General features: G+C 25.7%; 3 protein-coding genes across 7 annotated transcripts in view; 2 read left to right on the plus strand and 1 right to left on the minus strand.

Annotated features, from left to right (window-relative positions):
• LOC122847579 (transcription factor Sox-2-like) overlaps window positions 1–27,541 on the minus strand; it is a 207,752-nt gene that overhangs the window by 2,737 nt on the left and 177,474 nt on the right. For 2 of the 5 annotated variants that reach the window (XR_006373383.1, XR_006373384.1), the window contains one exon: window positions 15,662–15,685. The exons of 2 other annotated variants lie outside the window; for them this stretch is intronic. The gene's annotated coding sequence lies outside the window, so the exon portion shown is untranslated. Of the gene's footprint in view, window positions 1–15,557; window positions 15,686–27,541 lie in introns of those variants that run through there. One more of the 5 variants, XR_006373382.1, reaches the window with a different exon arrangement.
• On the plus strand, window positions 3,707–6,096 carry LOC122847580. The gene is made up of 4 exons (XM_044145375.1): window positions 3,707–4,417; window positions 4,541–4,807; window positions 4,878–5,180; window positions 5,251–6,096. Exons 1-4 carry the CDS (start codon window positions 4,163–4,165, stop codon window positions 5,644–5,646), a joined length of 1,221 nt encoding a protein of 406 aa, XP_044001310.1. The 5' UTR covers window positions 3,707–4,162; the 3' UTR covers window positions 5,647–6,096.
• On the plus strand, window positions 5,984–8,375 carry LOC122847581. The gene is made up of 4 exons (XM_044145376.1): window positions 5,984–6,355; window positions 6,473–6,742; window positions 6,810–7,112; window positions 7,172–8,375. The coding sequence occupies exons 1-4, from the start codon at window positions 6,101–6,103 to the stop codon at window positions 7,550–7,552; spliced, it is 1,209 nt and encodes a 402-aa protein (XP_044001311.1). The 5' UTR covers window positions 5,984–6,100; the 3' UTR covers window positions 7,553–8,375.

Consider the following 27,541-nt stretch of genomic DNA (forward strand, 5'->3'; position numbering starts at 1 on the left):
TAACATAAGTTGCATTTTGTTTAACTTCCTAAGCATTTTTTTTTTATTAATCAATTAAAGTTGGTAATTAAAAACTTAAAGTTTAATATAATTTTAAATATTTATTATGAACATTATAATAAACAGTATTTTTTCAAAAAAAAAAATTAAATTACTTTAGGTCTTTAGCTAGCTGATATGAATTGGTTGACTATGTATGAGCATATACAGTTCCAAGTCATTTAAAATATTTTTTTTTTTCTTGATGATACTGGATTATGACATTACGAATATATATAAGTGTACAAAGAGAGTACATATATATGTCTGCACGCAAAAGTTTGTTCAGTTGCTTCAAGCAATTTTCAACGTACGTATAAATATATATGATAAATATATACAATTATATTGTCTCTAGAATTATGCTCAAACTAAAAAGAATCATTGAGTTCAATTGCAGTAATACAATTTGCGTAATGTATGTAATATTTTCATGACCCAACAATAAGTTTTTGCAACAAATTTTTTTGAGAAACTTTAAAAATAATGAAGATTAAATTTGTGTTGTAAAATTTTCAACATAAGCTAATGTTATAGTAAATATTTAAATTGGTAAATAAAGTTTAAAAATATCTTGAAAAATCTTTCGGACCCACAACGACCCTTGGGCATTTTGGCGCCGCTCTGGATCCTTTTAGAATTTCCCAGATTTTCTTTATGACGCCAAGGCCCACGAACTGCATAGCGTCTTGGCCCTTTTTTGGAGTCAGTTGCATTCTCATCTTGAGTGTATAAACACCTCTGTTGTCACTTAATATCGTAAAATTAAAATTAAACATAATTCATAAAATCAAATAATAAAATAGCATTAAAATTAATTTAATACAATTCAACTATAATAAACGAATACTTTAAAAATCATCAAAACTCTTTATACTCAATTATTTAAATAATTTTTTACAATTTCATGTCTAAAAATATATCATATTATAATAAAATATGAAAATTAAATTTTTTATTAACTTGTAAAATATTGAAAAACACTATAAATTAAAATTTATTGCTTTAGATAGAACATGCCACTCCTTGTGCAATCCTTGAAAATATATAAATATACATATTCAAATATTAATAATTGGAAAAAAATGTCAAGATAACTCAAGAATTTTTATAGTTAAATAATAAATTATCTACATGCGCGTATGTAATTTAATAAAAACGTTTTTTGTTTTATATAAATGATTAAGTCAATTGGTATAATATGATTATTAATATCACTAAATCAGTTTGAATGATACATGTTTAAAGTTGTTTTGCAAAGATTTTATAATTATGATTATTGACTTAAGCAAGACTACTATAAAAACCACATATACCTGAAAAAATTATCAAGTTAGTTCTTACAATTCTTTGTTCAAAGTCATTTGTGATTGTGCTTATTAAAATAAATATTGTGAATTGATAAATATAAATTTTAACTATCACGATGGCAAAAAATATACCACAATGGTTGGACATTGAATTATTAGAAAAAATACTAAAAAAATATGAAGATAGTGATACAATTCGCGTAGTTGGAATAAATTCAAAACCAGTGAATGAAGAAGGTGATAATTATTTGGGTGATATTTTTCGATTAAACATTGAGTATACAAAAAAATATAATTCTATGAAAATAGTCAAGAAGCGATCATTTATCGCTAAAATTATTCATGTTGATCAAGGTGTACCACAAGAAATGGTAAGTATATATATTTGAAATAAATTAAATCACAATTGTGCACTTGAAGCATTGCAACTTGAAATAATATATAATATTTTTTAAAGGTAGAACAGGGAAACATTGTAGATGTAGAAATAAACATGATGACGTCAACTCTGATAGAAATGGAAAAACTTTTGGGAGATACTGAACTTTTTGGCAAGTGTTTATATAGTCAAAAAAATCCACCAGCTATTATCATGGAGGACTTGACAGAATCAGATTTTCGTTTGACTGATAAACAAGCTGGTCTTGATCTTCAGCATAGTTTACTTGCTATTAAAAATTTGGCAAAATTTCATGCAAGCTCTGTTGCTGTTGTTGAAAAGGTGAGCCATATTTTATGTTGTTCAATAATTAAAATTCAAATAGTGTATTGGTGGTTCATATAATGAATAATTAATTATCAGGATCCAAATTGTAAAAAAATATACAACAAAGGACTTTTTTTCAATACAAATGGAATGAAAACATGGAAGAAATTTCATACTGATAGAATGGAATCACTTGCTACAGCTGTTGCATCGTGGCCAGATCTTGGTAAAAAATATCAAGAAAAATTGTTAAAAATGTCGAAAAATTTTTATGACTTGATAGCAGAAAAGACAAAATTGAATGAAAATGAATTTAATGTTATTAATCATGGTGATTTTTGGATCAACAATATGTTATTTCATTATAATAAGGACAAAAAAGTTGATGGCCATATTTTTGTGAGTATATATATGAAATAATTAGGTGTATTAGAAAATTCTTACGTATTTTTTTTCAGATTGATTTTCAATGTTGTACGTATAAATCACCAGCACTAGATTTACATTATTTTCTATATGGAAATTTAATTGAAAATGTGTTTATTAACCATATGGATCAACTACTTGAACAGTATCTGTATGTTCTCACTACAACCATGAAAAAAATTGGCTGTAAAACTTTACCACCTAGCATGGATTATCTAAAAACATTACTTCATAAATATGAAATTTACGGTGTAGTTGTATGTTGTGTATTACTTCCTGACTGGATAATGGACGATGAAGATTCTAAAATTCATGGAAACTTTATAGAAGAATATAGTCCAAGATTTATGAAGCGAATAAGTAGACATCTTCGTATTTGGGATGAACAAGGCTTGTTGGATATTTAAATTATTTTAATATTGTACTATTGTTGTGAATAAAAAAATTGCAGAAGTATAATTCACTTATAATTTAAAAAAAAATTTTTGTTTATTCATTTAAACTTAGTTAATTTAAACATTTCTGACAAAATTATAATTGATAATACATTTTTGCTTATCACATTTTTTTTTCTAACATCTAATTCAAAACAGCTAATATGGAATTATGTTTTAAACAAAATTCTCCGTCTCTTTAAACTAATTTATGTTGCAGAATGACAAGGTCATAAGATGATATCATATGTTATTTATAAAAGACATACAATTAAACATACCAGAATAAATACTTCAAGACACAGTAATTGACTAAAAACATTGATTGAAGGTCTTATGTAATCTTCAATTTGTCCAATAAAATAAAAAATCCAAAAATAAAAAAAATTCATGAAAATTATAAAACATATTATCAATATTCACTTAAATAAATAAAATTTTCTTTTATTCTTCATAGTTATTAAAAGTATAATTAACATATAATTAACATACTTGCAATTACACGTGTTTATTATATTTTTTATTATTGAATATTTATTCAAATTAAAATTACGTAATATTTTTTAATATTTTTAATAATTAAAAAAATTTTTTTTTTGTCTTAATAGTTTGACATTTAAATGCAGATATAATTAGTATGTAAAAGTTGATAATAAAATTTAAAAAATAAATTTTTCATTTGCTATAAAAAAATCAATTATTTAATAATTTTCTTGAGACAATTTATTGACAAATATAATTTGAAATATTAATAAACGATATGAAAATTAAAACGAGAAAATTATCGCGTCAGATTGAAGCCACCCATCCTTGAAAATTTAATTGAACACAATAAAATATAAATTGAAAAAATATTATTAAAGATGAAAACTCGAGAATGTTTCGTGTTGAATTATCAACAACAGATGTGTGAGTGAATAAGAGTGTTTTTTTTTTTTTTTTTTTTTTCATTCATATGAGTGATTAACGTAGTTTAAAAAAATTGTGCATGTTCAAAGTTTCAATCTTCAGTATGAAACTTGTCGAGTGACATTTTCCTACCATTATCATTAATTATTTACAAGGCTATTGATAGACTGTTATAAAAACATTGACTGCGGAATTGATAACTTAGTTGTTGCAGTTCTTTGCATTGAGTCAGTCGTCATTGCATTTGTATATATTATATTTATTTACAAGTATATTATCATTCAAGTTAATTAACCCAATTCTTTTGACTCTTATTTATAAATAAGGAAAAAATTAACATGGATCAAGTATTACCAACATGGCTTGATAATAAATTGATAGAAAAAATTCTAAGAAATTTCGAAAATGACGATTCGATTTGTGTTGTTGATATAAATTCAAAACTAGCCAGTGGTAAAGGTGATAATTTTACCAGTGAAGTACTTCGGTTAGTTGTTAGTTATACCGTAAATGAAAAATCAAAAAAATTAGTTAAAAAAAAATCATTGATTGTCAAGGTTGCTAATCTCACTGCTGGCATGAACAAAGAAATAGTAAGTACATAAATTATTTAAAAAATATCATTATTAATACTTGTAAATTATTATAATATTTTTAATTATTATTATAAATTTAAATTTAATATATTATTATGTATTTATTTTTTATTTTTAAAGATTGAAGAAATGGCTGCTGTTAATACAGAAATAATAATGATGACAACAACATTACAAGAAATGGAAAAAATTCTTGATGATGATACTAAACTTGGTGGTAAATGTTTGTATGGACAAGATAATCCACCAGCTATTATTATTGAAGATTTAACAGAATTAGGTTTTCGTTTAGCTGATAGACAAGCTGGCCTTGATCTTCAGCATAGTTTACTTGCTATTAAAAATTTAGCAAAATTTCATGCAAGTTCTGTGGCAGTTGTTGAAAAGGCAAGTTTGTTTTTTTTTTTTTTAAATTATATTAGACATGTTTTGTATTAATTTTTTTCTTCTTTCATAGGATCCAAGTTGTAAAAAAAAATATAGTAACGGATTATTTTTTATTACCAATGAATTGAAAGAATGGAAAAAATTTGCTGTTAATGCAATGAAATCACTTGCTCAAGTAGTTGGCTCGTGGCCTGATCTTGGTCCAAAATATCAAGATAAATTATTAAAAATATCTGATAATATATATGATTTGATAGCCGAAAAAACTATAGTCAATGAAAATGAATTTAATGTTATTAATCATGGTGATTTTTGGATTAACAATATGTTTTTTCATTATGATAATAATAACCAAGTTGATGGTCATATTTTTGTAAGTATATAATATATAAAAACAATTTGAAAAATAAATAATTTATTATTGTTATTTTTTTTTTTTTTAGCTTGATTTTCAAATTCCTGTTTACAAATCTCCTGCAATTGATTTGAATTATTTTTTTCATGGAAGTTTATCAGAAGATGTATTTATCAATCATCGTGATGAAATTTTACAAGAATATTTAAATGTTTTAACAATGACAATGAAAAAAATTGGCTGCAAAACTTTACCACCAAGCATGGATGTTTTAAAAAAATTAATTCGCAAATATGAAATATATAGTATATTTGCTGGTTGTATTTGTCTTCCAATAATAACAGCTGATAAAAAAGATGCTAAAAATATGGAAGAATTAACAGATAAAGATGGACTCGTTGATACTGTTTCTAATCCATTATTTTTAAAACGAATAACTAAACGACTTCAAGTGTGGGATCAAATGGGGTTATTGGATGTTTAAATTTTTTTTTTATTTTTATTTTTTATCTGTTAATTTGTTAAGTTTTTATTATAGTAGTTGTTACTTGTTTGGCCAATTTGGCATTTAAACAAACATACTCGTATGTAAAAAAAAAAATAAATAATTTATTATTATAGCAATATAACAATTTTATAATTTTCGTAAGATGTTTATTTTTATTTATATATACAAGTGATGAAGGCAGTTTACCTAAATATGGTTGTTAATGTCACTTGATTTAAAAATCACATATATGTTTAAAAACTTGTCATGCAACATTACGATAATTATTATTAACTTTCAAGGAATATTATAAAAACGATAGCCTAAAGAATTATTTAGTTAGTTCTAACGGGTCTTTGTGAAAAGTCAGTCTTCCTTGGAATTGTAATATTTATAAAAATTATGAATTATAAATCTAATTATTTAAATTTTTATTTATACTAAAAATAATATGGATCAAATTTTACCTTCATGGCTTGATCATAAATTCATAGAAAAAATTTTGAAAAATATTGAAAATGACGATTCAATTTGTGTTGTTAATATAAATTCAAAACGAGCTAGTGGTGAAGCTGATAATTTTACTAGTTTAATAATTCGTTTAATTGTGGATTTTACAATAAATGAAAAATCAAAAAAATTATTTAAAAAAAAATCATTGATTGTGAAGATTGCTCAAGTAAAAAATGGCAGAAACAAAGAAGTAGTAAGTACTTAAATTATTTAAAAAATATTATTTGTCTTTGATATTAATATAAAAAAACAAAATTAATTAAATAATATATTTTTGATAATTTTGTTATTATTTTTTTTTCATTTAAAGATTGAACAAATGGGTGTTTTTAATACGGAAATAATGATGATGACATCAACGTTAAAAGAAATGGAAAAAATTCTTGATGATGGTACTAAACTTTGTAGTGAATATTTTTATGGACAAGATCATTCACCAGATGTTATTATTATGGAAGATTTGATAGAATCAGGTTTTCGTTTAGTTGATAAACGAGCTGGTCTTGATCTTCAGCATAGTTTATTTGCCATTAGAAATTTAGCAAAGTTTCATGCAAGTTCTGTTGCACTTGTTGAAAAGGTACATTTTTTTACATAATTTTTTTAAAAATACTATAAACATATATTTTATAATTTTTATTCGACAGAATCCAAATTGTAAAAAACAATACAATAAAGGATTTTTTTATATTACTGATGAATTGAAAGAATGGAAAGAATTTATTGATAGTACAATGAAATTATTTGGTAAAGTAGTTAGTTCGTGGCCTAATCTTGGTCAGAAATATCAAGATAAATTATCAAAAATATCTGATAATTTGTATAATTTAATAGCCAAAAAAACTATAGTCAATGAAAATGAATTTAATGTTATTAATCATGGTGATTTTTGGATTAATAATATGTTATTTCATTATGATAATAATAACCAAGTTGATGGTCACATTTTTGTAAGTATATAAATTAATTTGATAATTAAATAATTTATTATTGTTATTTCTTTTTTAAGCTGGATTTTCAACAACCTGTTTACAAATCTCCTGCAATCGATTTAAATTATTTTCTTCATACAAGCTTATCAGAAGATGTATTTATCAATCATCGTGATGAAATTCTACAAGAATATTTGAATGTTTTAACAATGACAATGAAAAAAATTGGCTGCAAAACTTTACCACCAAGCATGGATGGTTTGATAAAATTAATTCATAAATATGAAATATATAGTATATTTGCTGGTTGTGTTTGTCTTCCAATAATGACAGCTGATAGAAAAGATGTCAAAAATATTGAAGCTGCAGTCATTGAATGCCTTTCAAATCAATTTTTTTTAAAACGAATAACTAAAAGGCTTGAAGCGTGGGATAAAATTGAATTATTTGATATTTAAATTTTTCTTTTATTTTTATATGTCAGTTTGTTAAATTTTATTATTTAATTTCAGTATGTTTTTATAATATAATTTTCCAAACAATATATTCATTACAAAGCTTCTGTCTTGATAGCTTAATGACCTCTTCAACAATAACTCAAAGACAATTAAGATATTGAAAAAAAAGAAATGTTTTTTTTTTTTTTATATCTGCCTCAAAATTGACTTGAAAATCGTGGATAAATTTTATCAAATTAAGTCAACAACTGTTGGTGAATAATTGCGTCAATCTACAAGTGTCACTTATCTGAATAATACATTTGTATATTCAACTGACAATTTATCTAGAAACTAGTACAAGTTTGTCTATAGGGATTTTAGAAAATACTTTTAACAAAAAATAATTATTATGTAACATTTACTAAATAAATAAAAGATTCAAATAAATAGATGAAAAATAAATAAAATTAAGAAAACAAATAAATACAAATTCAATTGTTTTATGTTGATTATACAATTTACAAGAAATCAAGTCTTTCGTCTTGAGTAACTTGCCAACTGAACGAATTGAGACTTGTCTTAAAAATGTTTACTGTATTTCTTCATTTACCTCCATGCATACCTTTTTTTTTTTGTTTTTATTTTATTTCTTATATTTCTCTCTTTATTTTCTCAAGATCCCTCTGTCCTCAGAACTAATATATCTTTTTGTCTTGCTTTCAGATGCCCTGGATGATCCCGTTCTCTATCCAATGCCCATTCACGAATGCACAAGTCTCGAGTATCCCCCCAACGAGAGAAAGAGCCACTTTGATGATATCATCTTGAAACAAATTGCGAGTCGTGCGATATTTTTCTTGGGTATGTTTTTTTTTATTTTATTTATATATTTAATTTTTTTTTTTTATATCAAATCAATTGTGTGTAATATATACACTCTTATACCTCTTTCTATATAATTTATCTTTAATTTTAAATCTTATTATCATTTTGAGGATAAAATAATTTACAAGTTTTTTTTTTTCATAAATAATTTATTGACAATTTTATAACTTGTTTTTTATTTTAATGATGAAATTAATACTTGAAGAAAAACAATTATTATATTTTTGTAGTTGTTTTTTGGTCGCGTATATATTTGAGAACTTGTGAAGGCTTCTGCAATTAATTGTGCGGGCTTCGGAAAAAAAAAAGAATCGCGAAAGCATTGAATACAATGTTAATGAGAATATACGTTTATTATTGAAAATGTTGGGTGGAATATAAAAAGCTCAATGACTAGCATAGTAAGTGTTACACGTGTACGCGTCTATCTGACAATGTTGATATAAATCTTCTTACTTTGATACGCGCACATAGAGATTGAGCCCCTGGTGACATCAAAGTATACCTACGTCTTCTTTGTGATCTGAGATAATTGTAATATTGTTTGAGTGATAAATATATCATCAAGTTGAAACCATAAGTCTTAAATTTTGGGTTGAATAATTTTTTTTAGGGTAGCATAGATATTGAAAAAGAAAAAAAAATATATAAACAATTTTTAGTAATTATAAAAAAGCTTTTTTTTCATGATGACAATCATCTTGAATTTTTATTATTTTTAGAAATATTTTTAATCATTTTTATTAATTATAAATTAAGTATTTTTATTGATAATCAAAAAAAATTTGCATACATATTTATAAAGTTGGATATAGGCCCTTGATACTCGAGCATAAATATTTTTTATCGTTTTGAATTTTCTCTCAATAAAATGAACATACACATATTGATATATAATCTATTAAAAAATATCATAAAGTAGAATTTCATTAAAACGAAAAAATTCATAATAAAAAAACGATTTATCGATTCTAATTGGTATAAGAAGCTTTTAACTGATAAAAAAGATATCTATATTACAGTATATGACTTCAAAGGTTTTGCAATCTTTCTATTATACAAGCAATGATTATTTTCAATTGAGATTTAATTATGTGTGGTTTTGGTTAAGCTATTTTCCCATTGGACATTTTGTCTCTGTTTTATGATTGAAGTTGACAGTTTCAAAATGCCCGACAACTAAAGCAAAGTACACACATACACACACTCTCGAATTAAAAAAAAAGAAAAAAAAAAAAAGTTATGTCATCGACGTCCCTTCAATAAGCGTTGTTGAATATAAAAGAGAAATAAATTGGCAGAGATACAAATGACAGGATATTGAAAAAAAAAAAAAAGAGAATGAAAAGAAAAGAGAAAAAAAAAAGGAGTTTGCAGTGGCTCAGAATGAATTGTCCGACCAACGATCTGATTACGAGAAAAGTCGTGTGATTAGATGGCCACGACCTCGGTCGAGATTGAAACCAACCCCCTCATTGGACATTTATTTTTTTTTATCCTCAACCCTCATGCATAGTAAAAATATATCTTTTGCAACATAAAAAATGCAATCGGCTCTTAGATTAATGAAACTTGGTGTTATCCCTGGATTATATTTTTTAGACATTTCGTAATTTGTCCAAGTATTTTTTTTTTTTTATAACAAATTAAATTTACTATTTTATTTTCCAATATATATTTTTTTTTACTTTATTACAACAAATTATTTTTATATATATTATATACATTAGTAGTATTGTATTTTGTTTTTTTTTTTTTGTGTTTTTTCTGAATATTTTTTTGTTTTTTAAATATATTTTTGTTGTTTTCTTCTTTCTTGGTGAATTTTAGTCCTGTGGGACACACTTGTGTCCCATCGGGAAACGACTCACAACAATATTTCCATTATTTCAATGAACAATAGAGACCGACAACACTGTGTCCCCGCGAGACACTCGTGTGTATATCTATATTATATATTATATATATACATAATGTAGATGCGAACATCAAAGGGTGCATTCATGTATTTTTATACTTATTCTTGGATAAAGTATGATTTACTTCGCTTAGGAAAATGACAAAGTTTTTTTTTTTTTCTTCTTTTTTATTATTACTTTTTTTTCTTTACATAAAATACTCAAATGTTGAATCGAAATTTATTTTTATTTACGTAATTTTACAGATTCATTAAAACTTTTTTTTTTTTTATTGATTTAAAATTTAAATAAATTTATTGTTGTTTAGAAAAATTTCATCATAGCATTAATCATTATTTAAATTAACGTCATCATAATTCATAACACGTAAAAATATAAAAAAATATTATTCAACAAAAGAGATTAATTTTAAATACAATAAAATAAATAAAGAAAATTTATTAATATTTAAAAAATCAATTAAATTTAGTTTCAATAATTATTTTATATATTTTTTTATTAAGTCATATAAAAACTTTAAAAGTATATATATTATTTATTTTTTAATACATTTTTTTCGACTTAAAAAAAATATACGATATATAAAATTTGATTCACGCAATGAAAGAATCGATTTCTAAATTAAAAAAAAAAAAAAAAAAAAGTAATTACTGAGGCACATATTCGAGGGTTTATATTACTGAGATTTCAAGTGTGGATGAAAGTAGTGCATGAAGAGTAACAAAGAGGGTTGAATATTGAAACAAAGAGAACTCTGGCTGAGTCGGGTTGGTCGATAGTCCACTGCCGCCAATCGGGCGAAGAGCAGCCCTCTGGGGATTTCATCGTTATACACAACTACAGTGTATATATATATAAAAGTTAATAGTATATATGTATATACCACTATACGTGGCAAATACAAGAGCACACAAGAATCCCTCTCAAGCCGTCGCCTAGGTGATGGTGAAGAGGGTGACTACAGGCACCCACCCTCAAACATTCAACAAAATGGAGGCCACAAAACTTATTAAATAAAAATATCTAAAAACTTTAATATAATCATCAAAGAAAAATTTCTAAAAATATATTTATTTATATTTTACATAAATACTATTATTATTATTATTAAATTTTTCTATTTTTTTTTTATTGATAAAAATAAAAGAATTTATCCTCTTAAATATTAAGGTATATTCGTCTCTTCCTAGTACTTAATTGGTACAAGTCCTTTAGTCAGACATCAAAAGAATTTTCACTACTCGGGTCAGAAACTTTACAAGTACTACCATGAAAGTGAAGTATATGTAATATTCTGTATATAACTTTATAAACTGTGTAAACTCGTTATCAAAACTGCTATATACCTTGAGATTTTAGTCTTCAGTTAAATTAATTGACGAGTTTTTAGCACACTTTTAATATTATTATTTTAAAACATTTTGTATCTCTGCTAATTGAGATGGACTTTAAACATTTTCTTTTTTTATTATGTCATTTTTGTTTATCATCTTTTATTGTATACTAAGTTGAAAAAAAATAATGAAAATTTATCACAAAACTTTTCATGTATTTTTAAAAGTGTTTGATATTTTAAAAAATACTAATAATTATTAAAAAAAATATTTTACAAACATTTGAATTTGTTTATTAATGAAAAATAAATCAAAAAATTTTTAATAATATAATTCTTAAGATATAAAAAAAAGCTCAGTGGATTTGCACAAGTTTTGATTCATGTCTGATCATACAGTGACTTATCTACTTGTGTCTTTAATTTTCATAAAGAGCAACGTGACATTTTGACATGTGACATGTGTCCAGCGAGAAAGTTGAATAAACTTTGTTAGATCTTTATGTTATAAATAAGTGCAACTATAAATATATATATAAATTTTAAACCAACTTTACGTTATAAAAAAAAATAAATACTTGAAAAAGAAAAGCACAAATATTCAAAAAGTTATATGTAAAATATAATTCAAATGATAAATTAAAAAAAATTTATTTAAACAGATATGTGTAGTTAACAAACAGTCATCTGTTTATTCACATAAAATTTTCTTTAATAATTATACATATACATATTATCAAAACTCATTTAATCGTAAAATACAATATTGCATAATTCTCGTCTCCATGGTGAAATAATGGACGCTTATTCTCGGGACATTGGCTATTGTTTTATATTTTTTTTTTTCCATTTTCACCCCTTCAACGGTCTTTATTTTATATATTACATAAAATAATATTCCCCTTTTCTCTGTAAACCGCGTGATGTCAGTGTATAGTCTACATTTAAACAGTGATATAATGATTATTAGCAAAACGAACATCTGGCAACGACATGACTTAATAAAAATGGAAAAATAAATAGAGTAAAATAAATGTACATAACAAATATATACATAAAAATTCTGCATATGATATATATATAAATATAAAATGAGAATATACAGTTTTTGAATAAATCTATATAATGTCAGCGCAGTCAGAATGATGATAGATATTTGCGAGATTTGATAAATACGCAACGTCATTTTCTTTTGGTTTTTTTTATTTTTTATTTTGCAAAATTACTTCGATTGGAAAGAGGGTCACAGAGGGAGGGCAATTGGAAAAAAGAAGAAGGGGTTATTTTATAGTCGGAAAGTAGAATGACGTTGCGAGAACCTGACGACTCACTGCAGCCGTTCAATTTCTAGCGTCAATTAAAAAGTGACACGGACCGAGAAAAATCGGTAATTAAGGGCGCGGTGTTTCTGTACATATATACTGTATTAAATATATATATATATATCTAAAACCAATCTTTTACATTTGAAAAAAAATTAATAAAAAAAATATATTCAATATGTATATGCGGGAATGACTGTCGTCATTATAAAAATAAATCAAATAAATTATTATTATTATTTTTTATCGATAATTCGTTGATATACATTTGAGTATTTATAAATGATTTTTAATTTTTAATTATGTATAGTTTTTTGGAATACAGTGTGTATATAGAAAAAAAAAAAATTAATTCTACTGTAGTTTTTTATAAAACGTAATATTTTTTTTTTTATTTTAGAAATTTATATAATTCATTTTTTTTTTTTTATGTATCCATGAAAGGTAGATAATCGAAACTACCAATTAGAGTTGGAAAATGAAATAAAAAAAAAAATAAAAATCATGCATGTCGTTTATTTGAGAGAAGTCTTCTTCAAAAACTTACGGTAATTTTTTTAATTTTCGTCTTTGCTCTTTTTTTTTTTTTCTATTTGCTATATCTGTCATTTATTTTTATATTTTGGTCATGGAAAAAAAAAAAAAAAATTAAATAAAAAAATAAAAAGAGTAAGGATCGGCATTCACGTTTTTGTTACAAAGCGAAGCGCGGATAAAGGTGGTAGAATCTTGAAGCTCGTTACTAGCAATGACTCGACAATACTGATAAAATCCAGAAGAAGATTTAACTGCATTGGATATCAAGTTTGTCCCTTCTACATATTTTATTTATTTATTTATTTTTCATATATTATTATTTTTGCTTTATATTTATTATTATTCAATGAAATATAAATATAGTATATATTTTTTTTATTCATACAATTGAATATTTAAAAATTGCCAAATGTAATTTTTGCATAAGAATATAACTTTGACATTATTTGGTAAAACAAAAGGCTAAAAATTTATTAGTAAATACCTGAGGCATTTTGTAAATACAAATATATATATACAGTTTAAATTTAATATTTTTAAATAATTTTTATTTAAGTTTTATGTTCGCATGACCTGAAAAGGTGAAGTATGAGATTTAAAACTATGTTGATTACGCAATGACTGTATAATGGTAATGGTAGAATGCGAATTTAACCAATTATTATTATTAATGAATGGCACTCCCACGAGAAGCATCATGAAACTTTTTTAAAAAATATGTGTATATATAAATATATGTCTATGTACGTATCTGACTTTCTACGAAGGCAGATTAACGTCAACGGTCGATCCATCACAGCGATCACGATTCGAAACGCTTATCACCCGACAGTACCGAACAATATTTTTTTTTTTTTTTTTTTTTTAGTTTCTTTTTTTTATGTTCTTTCTCTTTTTTGAATTTTATATACTCATTCTCTCTTGCTTTTTTTTAATTTCTTATCTACATAACATTCTAGTAAAATTAATTTCTTCATATAATTTTTTTTTTTTTTTTTGAGTTTTTAAATTAAATCAAGCTAGAGTGATCAGGACAAGGCCAAGTTATATTGATGTCTCAATTCTCATGGTTATTATGTATATATGTAATGAGAATTTATCGTAAAAAAAAAATTTTTTTTAAATACTAAGAAGATATAGATTTTAATGAAGCAAAAAAAATTTTTTTCGTGAATCGGCAATATTTAAAAACACCCAAGAAAAATTAAAGTAAAAATATATAACTGAACGTGCGCAAACGACTTGGTTGCATGAATTCGCTACAGTCAGATTCAATTCAAATGAAACCAAAACAAAAAATAAATAAATAAATAAATAAATAAATACAAAACAAGTGCTGCAAGATGCATTTTTGATGTTACAATATTTATAGTAAACAACAAAATAAATTTAAATTAGTTTAACAAAAAATTTTTTCTTCAAATAAAAACAAAGTAAATTTATTAAATATTTTGTCTACATGAAATATTCAATGATAATTTATTTCGAAAATAAATAAATAAAATTTAATTTCGAATAGCTGCCACGAAATCCTCCTCCTTTTTTTTTATTTTTATATTTTGCCTTTCAATTCTCATATAAGGTTTTATTATATATTTTTATATTCAAAATTTTTTATTATTGCATTGAATTTCTCATCAAAATATGATAGTGCATTTGTTTAGTTATTTTTATTTTTCAACCCCATCAAAGATGCATAGTATATAGTAACAATTAAATAAAAGAAAAATATATATTTGATTAAAAAAAAAACAATGTATTATGCAACACAACAAATTTCCTGTTTCATCATATATTATTTAGTTTGGCTCCAATGAACCAAAACAAACGCACCTGTATCCGCAAATGAAAAATAATAATATGCAAAAAAAAATGAGACAGTCGAGACTCCAGGAATCAATCTGACAATGATCGATTTAGAATATCAAGAAGAAAAATAACATTTTATTATTATTTATTATATATATTTTTTTTAACAATAAATAAAAAAAAAAAAAGATTGTTTCAAGGTGTTTCAAATGACTCACCGTGATGCGCGCAACAGTCAGGGGTCCCGATCCACCGGTCTTGTTGCGGCATTGTATTGGCCTTTGCGAAATGCGCTCACGTGGGCCAGGATTCTTGTACGCGAACGTTGCCCGTCGCGCTCCAATCCCTGAAAACACACAAAATTTGTGCATTTTAACTTTATTTATTTATTTATTATTTCATATATTTTTAATAGATTATTAAATGTACGAGAGAATGGCCATTTTTAATAATATGAAAATTTCAAAATTTCAAATCTTAAATAATTCTGAAATATATTAAAACCATTTATATAAAATTCACTTATTAATTAATCCTTGAAAAAATAAAAAATGACTAATTTACAAATCAAATAATTTCATGGTAATTAAGTCAATTTGTTAATTAATTTTTTTCACATATTATTTTCGTTTACTGAACTTGAAAAATCATCATACTTTTTTAAATATTAATGTTGGAAAATAAAAAAAAAAATAATATTGAGTAATAAACTAATTTTCAATTCAAGTCTATTTTTTATAATTACTGGTTCATCGAGTCAGCTAATGGTTAAGTCGGCAAGAGCCCTGCCTTCAGTGTTTGTGGTCTCGAGTTCAAATTCTTCATACAGACGTGTTTGGGCTAAAAAATTTATGTTGTTTTTTCCTTCAAAATTCGTCAGAGTCCCTTGTGTTTTACTGTTATTTTCCATTTGATATTTGAAACGCGACTCCGTGGTGTTTGGGGCAAATATAATCTAGCATAGACCATGTGAATAACGCACTTGGTCTATACCAGGAAATATTTGCCTCAAATTCCTAATTTCTATTTTTATTTTTTTTTTGAAAAAAAGATAATGTAACACACTTACACATATTCTATCTATCTCTCTCTCATAATTATCGATGACAATTGTTCTTTTTATATAATAGAAATAAACTATCTTTATATTCAGATAGAAATTTAAATTTAATTTGACATCGAAAAAATAAAAAATAACTAATTTACAAATCAAATAATTTCATGGTAATTAAGTCAATGTGTTAGTTAAATTTTTTCACAATATTATTTTCTTTTATTGAACTTGAAAAACCATCATACTTTTTTAATTAAACTTTTATTTTTTTAACTTTTCATATGTAAAATAAAATAATAAAATTTAGTATTAGCAAAAATATTTATTCTAAAATATATTTCATTTTAATTAAACAATTTTTTTTTGTTAATTATTGTTGCAGATTAAATATGAATTTCAATGAGACAAGCCAACGACATCAATCAAAAATTTCTATCATCAACTGCAATAAGGGTGAGTCAAGCAATTTTTTTATCTATTTTATTTTCAGATGTCCAAAATTTTTTCTAACATTCAAATGATATAAATATAAATAATTTTATATATATTTTATTAATCACTTGATATAATCTTAAATAAAAAACTATATATAACAAAAGACTTTGAAAAAAAGTTCTAATCGATTCCCACGGTTGAAAAATAAACAACATATTAATAGTTTTAAAAAAGAATAATTCAAAAAATACATATTTAATTATTCAAAAAGAAATCTCAGATAAAATTATTATAAATAAAAAAAAAAAAATTATTTCTCTTAATGTGTAAGATGACAAGCAATTAGCTACGAGTCTTTCGCACGCGACATCCTCATTTTCTTGTTGGATAAACAGGAAAAAAAAAATAAATCTAAATAAAAAATATAAAAAAAAATTAAACGAATAAAAAATTAAATATATATATTTAGACGTCGTGACCCAGCAAAGACATTGTCGTATTAACTGGCCTATTAATTTTTTACCGCTTTCAAGCTTCTCTCTGCAGCCACATATATTCAAAAGAATATAACACACACATATAGAATAGGATAAAATAATGCGTGCGTGGTATATTATAATCGCAGTGACTAGTGAGGCACGTAACCTGAGGTCGTGCCGCGACGAAAAGAAATATATATATATTTAAATAATATATACATATGTGGAGAAGATGAAATCTCAGGCTGATCTCATATGAGTATAATAGTGCATGGCTGAAAAGAAGGTTGATGTATGCGACCTGACGAGCTCGTGAGTCACAATAATTGAGTGAAGGTGGGAAGGTCAAAGGTATAGGAAGGGAAATAGAGATTTTTTTTTTTTATATTATTGAGATGTAACTACATCTTGATTCATTGAGACATCAATATTTCAAATGACTATCTGCCATGACAGTAATTATTATTTCTTTATACAAAAAAAAATTAAAAGATAAATCTATTTTTTTTATTTTTAAAAACTACTGTAGATATATTGAAACAAAATTAATTTGCAAAAATTATAATTGAAAAAGAGATGACTTTTGAAATAAGTATTAAATAGATGAATATAAAAATTTAAGGTGCTATATATTGTGACGTTATTATATGGTTCATTAGGGATTTATGTAGCCCTTAAGCGGCATCGACTTTATGTCGGTGGAGGGTCTCTTTTGCATTAACCGAGAATATTCAAAATTAATATGAAATAGCGGGAAAAGAAAAAAAATAGCAAAGAGAAAGCTTCGACATTGGCGATTGTGGGGTTTAAAAAAAGGGATGCCTAGTGATGAGATAGTGGGAATCATAACCAACCAGATCACTATATAGGTTCAACGTTTTGACGAATCCGGAAAGAGCATGCGCGCGCTACTCTTCATATTAATGAGACTGAAACTCCGATGATGCTCAACGAGAATGAAGGTTAAAAAAAATAATAATTAAAAATAGAAAAAAAAATATATATTCATTTCCCCTAATTACTGAGGCTTACGGTAACGCGAGGTAGACACTCACTTTTTGCCATTTTTTTTTTTTACTCTGAACGTAATGATAAAACGAAATTAAAAAAAAAAAATTCTGGGTTAAGGTAAAAGACAAATTAAAAAAAAAAAAATGAATTATTTCGAAAAACGTGATGCGAGGGAGTTGGTGGAATAATTTTTTTTTTTTTTTTATGAATTCCGTTTCCGTGTCAACTTCCGCCGGACGATCTCATCTCCTCTGGGTCTCATCCTTTCCGTCACTGGTATATAGATTCATTCGTTCATTTTATTTAGCCGCACCTCGCGAATTTTTTTTTTACTGTTTACATCAGAGTAGAGAAATCCGATGGACATCCGTTTCCTGGCTGACGTTATTTTTTTTCATCTGATTTTAAATGATAAATAATATATTAATATTAATTTATATTTAAATTGAAATTTACAAAATTTCATATATATTTAAACGTTAATGAAATTTAAAGGTAAAAAATATCGATTTAGTTTCTTTTTTTGTAATGAATTTTTTATTCTTCCCTTTTGTAAATTGATTGATCTAGAAGACATCTTCAATTATAGTCAAGTGAATTTGTGCAAACAGTTTCGACTGGATTTCAAATATTTATATAGTTCTTGTGTGCAAATAGATGGAATCAATTGTTCCTCAAGTTCTTTAGTATATGTCAATTTAATCTCAGCAAAGATGTCTTACAATTTTAACATATTATATTTATACATCCTGACTATGTAAATAAATGGTTGTTAATAATTCTGCAAACCAGTGACATAACATCATGCAAAAAAAAAAAAATATAAAACGAAATAAATAAAATATCATAATATGTAAGAGATAAAAATAAAAAAGAAGGAATGTAATCACAAAATATACATGTATATTATAGTAAGAAGAATTTGCTGACTCGTGAAAAAAAAAGAAAAAAAAAAATTTTTCATCTTCACTCTTGGTGACATCTTTATCATGAGCTGCTGTAAAGAGCTTGAGAGTCGTCTTTCTATCTTCGGTCATCCGAAATGTAGGAAAAGAAAAAAAAACACATACATCATTTCTTTAACTCGAGAAATTTTTCTTTCAAGTTTTTTTTTTTTTTTCATAATAATTTTTATATATATTTTTTTATCGTTGAGAATGACTTGGTATCAGTTGGACAGACACAGTCGATTTCTTTCACAGCTTTTGTCGGTGTGGTAGAATTTCAAGAGGTTCCTAGGGGTCAATCAGGTCATGTTAGACATGTCGATGATATGGGCCAACCTCCGACACCTAACAGTTTTGAATTCTACTTTGTTTTTTTTATTTTTTTTTATTATTACCTTTACTTTGCATCATTACTATATACAGAGTTTTTTTTTTTTTTGAGCCATGTCATGCTTTATATATGTTCATATAATATATCCACGACAATTTTCGTGAAATTGCTCTCCGAAATTTAACGACATGTCAGTGTCGTATATTTGACAGGCTTCCACCGCATGAGAGGTGAATAAAAATAAATAAAATAACAATTTTATTCATGTCGAGTGGCAGAAATATAAGATGCCCACAAATGAAGAAAGAAATAAAATAATAATAATAATAATAACAACAACAACATTTAGAAAAAAATAATAAATGTAAGATAAATGTGGCTGTTCATATAATTTTATGTTGGATTGCGATCTTCACGTGCTTTGAATTCCATCATATGGTTTACGAAGGGTGAGAAGAAAAGAGAAAAGACAAGACCACGTGTTTTGGATGAGCATATATAATAGTGAGGCATCAACGGTGAGAAATCGAATGTTCAAAAGAATACCATTTAGTTCACCGTATATTTTATATGAGCCTTGGACACACGTTAATGATCCCACTTAATGTCTTAACCTGTTTACTCTATCTAAATTTTATTTTATATATATTAAATGCTTAGGCCAATCTCTTTTTAAAAATTTCTCAATCTACATCTATATATATAAATAATTATATTAATGATAGAATTAATATTTAATTTAAATTATTCATATAATATTGATCGTGTTACAAATACAGCTCGTTTTTGGCTCTCATAGATGATTGTTGAGAGCCTGAATAATTCTACTTTGATTTTTGGGTAAGACTGGACATGCCTTCAGCTAGTTTAGATGCTTGGAGTCCTTTAAAGTCTTATTTAAATTTGTGTATATTTATTATGGGGTCTTAAATTGACTTGTAGAGTCTTATGTAGACTTGCAAAGTGATATAGGCCTATATAGTCTCACAAAGTCCCACAGAGTCTTGTTTAGTCCTTTATATACCTCTAGACTTTGATCTACAGTCCCAAAAGTCTTGTGTAGGATTTTTAGGATTTTAAGGACTAAAGATCCTTATGTACACACTATAGTCTTATGAATAAATATATAAAGTATATATAGAAATATAAAAAATATAATAAATAAATTTTATCAGTAACTGACCAAACGGAAGGTATTGAATTTATTGTTAAAAGTCTAATTTTTCCATAATAAAACAGCTAGAAGGGTCAGATAGAATATTGAGACACATTTATTTGACCAAAACGAACATTACTTGTGACATCCCCCGAGTCTCTATCATGTATATAACTAACGTTAGCAGGGTCAACACGAAAAAAAAAAAAAAAAAAGGGTGGACGATAAATTGCCTCCGGCAATATAAGGCCCTATCTCTATACTTTTTGTGCGGACAAATGGTAATACATTAAATTGCCTTTACGAAGGTTCACGCGCACGCGGACCGATGGTCAAAGCTTGGACTTTTCCCCTCTTGAATTTTATACATCTATTTTATTATATCCAACTACGGAAGAGTCTCGCAAATGACTTTATATATGTAATCTCAGTTTTATATATATAACATACAATTGAGTTTGAACTCCCTCGCCAATGGCCAGTGAATATATATCTATCGGGTACAGATCGCAATCAAAGTTCCGGTCGGAAGCCTAGACACATTTTATCCTGACAAGATTATCCGGAATTGTTATTTAATTTTTCATTCATTCAATTGAACAATAAATCATTAATTAATTTTTTTTTTTTTTTTTGTAATGATAATTTGATATTTATTATTAATTTGATAATTACAAATATATATTTGGAAACACTGAGGTTTATTATTTAAGTAAAATATAAAAATGAAAAAAAAAAGCACAGAGGGGGATGTGAAAGAGAGAGCAAAGTTGGAAAAAGATCCGCCAGGTTGCTGTGAGGTAAAAAAAAAAAAAAAAAAGTAAGGAGGGGTTGATGAGGACTGCCGGGGGACCTGTCACATTACCGAGTAGAATTTATGCCCGATGCCCAGCGGCGTGACAAGTTGCCTCTGATGAACGGCCCCGTTGCGAACTCTTGGCCCTCTGCAAATGTGCCATGTGGAAAAGGCTACAAAATGACCTCGACTGTTTAGTTTCAACATCATCTCACCAATATTTTCTATCTTATTTCTCAATATTTGTCCTTCAAAATGAAAAATAACTATGAGTTCTTTTTCTATTTTTTTCTCTTAATTTCCTTTTAAACAAGATACTTTTTTGACCACTGTGACTTTTACCTATCAATAATCTAATGTTTTCAATATGGTTTTTCTTTGACAAATAGTTTTTTTTTTTTTTTTCCACAAATTAATAAATTTAAAAAGGATTTTTTTCTTTTTTCAAGTTTAATAAATTAATTTTTGTAGTTTACCAATATGTCGTGTTAACAAAAAAAATTCATATTTATATTTAAAAGTAAAAGTATAAAAAATATCGCGAGAATATATTTGAAAAAAAAAAAAAAGTAAACAGGCGCTAAATGCCGTTGGCGAAAGAACGACCGCCCTGTATGCCGCAGAGCGATAAATACAACAAGTTACGATTTCTTGGAGTCAGTATTCTCGTAGTAACTATTATTATATGCATACCATTATTTTCAAGGCGTAGGTGTTGGAATTGAATGCAAGCATGCACTCAATATATGCACAAAATAAAAAGTAAAAAAAATATTTTTAAAAATTCACAATCATCTATTAAATTATCCAATTAATTTACATATTTTTGTATGTATTTAAATAAATTATAAATAATATAAATATTTAGATAAATAAAAATTAATTTTCATAAAACTATTTAAAATATATTATTAATAAAAATTAAAATATATTAAAAAATTAAAACTAAAAATCTTTAAAAATATATAAATCTTTTTTTGTTCTTACTACTTTATACACTATATATTTTTGTTATTTAAAAAATAATAAAAATAAATAAATAAACTAAAATAAATTACAAAATATAAAATATTATTTTTGTAATTTTGTTGACTGTATAATATCGTCACCAAAGATTTCGCAGTCGAAGCGTTGCACTTTCCAGTCCGTACCGAATCTCCCGTTACACCAACTTCTCGGAAATATTTATTTTGCAAATATAAAAAATTTAAATTAAATATTAAAAAAAAAAAATAAATATAAATAATAACAACAACAACAAGAAAAAAAAAAAAAAAAAAACAAATAAACATATTGTCGTGTGTCGGAGTTAACAAAGTTTCCCTCCACAGCATATTTTATATTGCTGCATATATATGACGTATGGCTGACTGTCGGAGCATGAACTAATGTTAAAAAGAAAATAAAAAAATTAAAAAAAAAGAGATGAGAATAGAAAGAAAGCTCACGTACATATTATATATATAACACTGTGCATATTAAATGAATAATATATATAAAAAAAACACAACTAAACTGTTGATGTGTTTGTTAGTAAAAAAAAAATAATAATAACTTCAACAATGATAATAGTAATGAAAAAAAAAAAAAAAGAATTACATATGTGCACATGGTGTGTTGTTGCGTTACCAAAGAACAAGGTGTCACGTTGCTTTTCATGTGTCTTGTATTTTATTTATTTATTTTTTAATAAAATACTTTGTCACCTGTGTTGTCTTGCATTCTGGCAAATCAACTGCTTACCCATCATCATCATCACATTATCATTGTTATCTTGATGCCCAATATTCATATTACTATATAATATCAATTTATTATTATTATTTTTCATCTAAATAAAATTTTTACCTGCCACAATTAATATTAATTGTACTTGCTAATTGACTGACAAATAAACACGTTGATCCCTATACAATGAAAAAATAAATAAATAAAAGTTATGTTAAAAATGTAGGGAAAAAAAAAAAATATTAAATTAAAAGAAAAAAAAAAAAAAAAGGAATAAGAGATAGGATATGGATAAATTAGTAAGCCGAAAAGAGTGGTCGATGAGAACGCATAAACGAGTGGTGTGGCTTTGACTCGTTATCCCCGAACAATTTTAAATATATGTATTACGTATGTGTATATATGCATATGTATAAATATATATAGGTGCATGTGAGATGTCGGCTTTTGTTCAAAATGCTTTGTTCGTTCCGCTGTTGACCCCTTGGACGATGAGTGAAGTTGATCGGGGTCGTTTTCTCGCTTGTGTAGATGTATTGGGCGTGATGTCTACAAAACCACAATGCCAGTTTTTATTTTGTCTTTACTCAAAAAAATTCTTTTTTATTTTTTTTAATTCTTATTTTGTTACTCATTCAAGCTTATATAATTAAGACAATCAAAATATATATATTTTTTTAACTAATGAGAGGTTTGCTTTTTTTATCTATAAATTTTATTAAATTAAATTTTTAATTTATATAAAAAAGACATTTAATAATTATTAAATAATTAATAGTATATTTTTTTTTTTCAATTAATAATGTATTTAGAAAAAAAAAAAAGATAATAGTTTTGAAGAAAGAGGTAATAATATGTTAAACAGTAAAAGTGAAACTTTGAGTAATTTATTTTCCATAAAAATACAATAAATCAATTGTAATTTTTAGTTTTTTTTTTTTTTAGCTAAAAATCAGCAAATGACAATCTTTTCTTCGAACAAGTAGTAAATTATTTTCATCATATTTAAAGATGAAAAAAAAGAAAACATTTCCAAGTATTTTTCCAACAAGTTTACTACCCCAATTTTCCAGTCAAGCACTTTGTCGGTATATGGGGTTTGAAAATTTACCATGGTGAAAAAAAAAGTCCACCTAATTTTCTAAATTAAAAAAAAAAAAATAGATATTTTAAAAATGTGTTTTTATTTTGTATATATTTGAAGGACTTTTTTTGATACCTTGTATGGTCAACAGTCGTAAAATGGTTGTTTTAAAATCGATGGAAATATTTTCCAGGGTTATGCCATGTCCCCTGTTGATATTTTCATCTACCTGGTGGGTAAACATTTGCCAAACATGGATTTTTTTCAAATTATAAAAACATGCATTTTTTTTTCTTGATCTTTACTGCATATATTAGACATGGGAAATTAGTTGATCAACAAAAAAAAACAAATTTTTAATTTAGCATTACATGTTTCTACAAACTTTCAAGGTCATAGCTTTATCTATTCTTCAAAAAAAAAAAAAAAGGAAAGATCAAAAAGAATCATGTTGAAACCACCCTTACTAAAAATCATAATGATAATTAGAAGAAAAAAAAAAGGAAATAAATTGATTTTAGTTGTTTTTTCATTGTTGGAATTTTAGTGTTATCTTGTCTGTTGTTATGACGGTATCATTGGTATTATCGATTTCTATGAAAGGGCAGTTTTAATTTTTTGACAGACATTAAGACAGACAGGCTTGTATATATTATCCATAGCATTATATATTAAAAATCAAAATTGAAGTTGACCAGTTAAGTTGAGGTTGCATTTTCGATTGCTTGGATATAAATTTTAGTGAGTGAGTGAGTATATTATATATCTATAATATAAACGAAATGCACCCCCGTTGTGATGTCGGTCGGACATCAAAGTGCTCAGGAGGCTTCATCATCGATAGGGTTCCTGATCACTGCCGACAGATTAGATGCCTCGCTACACCTTTACTTTCCACTATGCATCCAGTTTTCATCTTATGTTTATATCCATATTGCAGCCTGGATATAAATTCATCTATCTCATTTTTATATATCCTAATTTTGTTTTTTTTTTTTTCTTTCGATGTTATTATTAAGGATGAACGACACGGATTATATTAGTCAAGAATTTGTATATCCACTTTTGGTTTATTATTTTTAAAATTTTTTAATTCAAATATTTTTGAAATTTATTTAATTAAAAGTCAAATTTTATTCAATTAAAATTATATCGAATGCTTTATTATGATTTTTCGAAAAAATAAAAAACTACACTGTCATCAGAGTAATAGTTTCTTTTTTTTCGTTTGCATTTGAAAATTATTTTTTCACACTTAAAAATTCTTGGGACGAAAGTTTTTTTTTTTTTTTCTATTTTTTTTTTTGCAACCTTGAAAGTTGTCTACCTGTTTGAGGTATATATTTGCCACTTGACTAAAGAGAAAATACGTTTGGATACGGTTGATTTTTTATTTCGAATTTTCAGTACATATCCCGCTGACTTGGCGCTATCTCGAGGGACTTTCGCAAATATCTAGAAAAACAATTTAACCCATGTTAGTGTATGCGAGGAAGACAGGTTGATGCTGTTGCTTAAGAAGATTAGTTTTAGCTCTTTATCTTTTCCAGAAAAAAAATAATCGTCAGTATATTTACTGGTAACGAGATAAAATAAAATAATCATGATAATACCAACATGATAATTTGTTTCAATAGGTATACATAAAGCTTAAAGCAAAAAGAAAAAAAATAATATATTACTAATATATTATTGATTTTGTAAAATTTTATTGTCAAAGAAAAAAAACTTTTTAAGTAAACGATCAAGTGCTGAAAGTGATTCTAACCAAGATGAATAACTTGTTGGTCTTGAAAAGTTTTTCACCCGCAAATCAAAAAGTTGTATTTTATTTTTTTCATTTGGTCGTGGAAAAGTTTGGGGTTTCCCTCAACGATAAAACTTGAAAGTATTTGATTTTTTTTTGCTTTTGAAAGATTTATATATGTTAGTCTTAAAACCACAGAAAGTTGAGTAGTGTGACTCATCGAGAATTTGGTATGATATGTACCATCGACTTTTGACCAGAAGTATAAATTCCAAGTCGGCGAAATGGCCAAAACTACCATCACAAATTGCCGCGAGAAATTCATCGAACCTTTTTTTTCATTTTCGAATAGGGATAACAATGAAAGATGAAGAAATGCGTGTGTGTGTGTTGAATGATCTTTGTTGAAAAATTATTGTAGAACAAAATTCTCCGTGAAATATCTTCGCACTTCGATCGCTTAATTATATATTTTTTGAAAAGCAAACTACTGTGCCGGTATTCTTCTGAGATTGAAAAGAAGAAAAAAAAACAATCTCAATCATAATGAGAACAATGTGGGCGGCGTGCGTCGGCACATTTTCGTAACATAATTTTTTATTTTTTTCAATAAACAACAACAAAACAATATCATTAACTTCATCATCATTTTTATATAACAGTTGCAAAGTTAATATTTTTTTTTTTTTTAAATAAATTCAATGTAAAAAATTAATTATGAAGAATATAAGTGAGAATATAAATAAAAATATATATGAAACTAGTAAATTTTTAGAGAAATAATACAAAACTTGCTAATTAAATTTTTTTCAAGGACTCTAAGCGAGAAATTTTCCAAATAATTTGAACAAATATATAAGCTCTTTACATAAAACCTGATTTCACCGAAATAACTACAAAATTCTGATGATTCTCACCTGTAAAAATTTGCCGATATTTTTTTTATTTCTTATTTTTTTTCTTGCTGTTGATGAAATGAATTTATTTATATTTTTTTTTTCGTGCTACCATCTTGACAGTGAGCCGATGAATATAATAACGTAACGCCGGGGACGCACCCACGGTCGTTGAAAATATGCGAGATGCTATATGGCGATAATTATTGGACGCCTACAGGGTCCCGGAGTAAGTAAACCTCGTTATCTGTGAAACGATGCTGCAAATAGTATATGCTTCAGTATATATATTTATACAGAAGTGCAAAGAGAAGCAAAAAAAAAAAAACAGTAGAAACTTGAAAATAAATTTAGCTTATATTCTTTTCAATTAAAAATGCAAGTTTTTAACGAGTTTGAAATTTTAACAACCGAAAAAAAATCAAATTCATAGCAGAATTATTCATAAATAAATTTTCGATGGAATATTTGACTTTTGTAATTTTTTTTTTTTCGACTATATATTTGTAAAACTGGATGAATATTATTTAAATCATTC

The sequence above is a fragment of the Aphidius gifuensis genome, linkage group LG1 (assembly GCF_014905175.1).
Source record: "Aphidius gifuensis isolate YNYX2018 linkage group LG1, ASM1490517v1, whole genome shotgun sequence".
Lineage (NCBI taxonomy): Eukaryota > Metazoa > Arthropoda > Insecta > Hymenoptera > Braconidae > Aphidius > Aphidius gifuensis.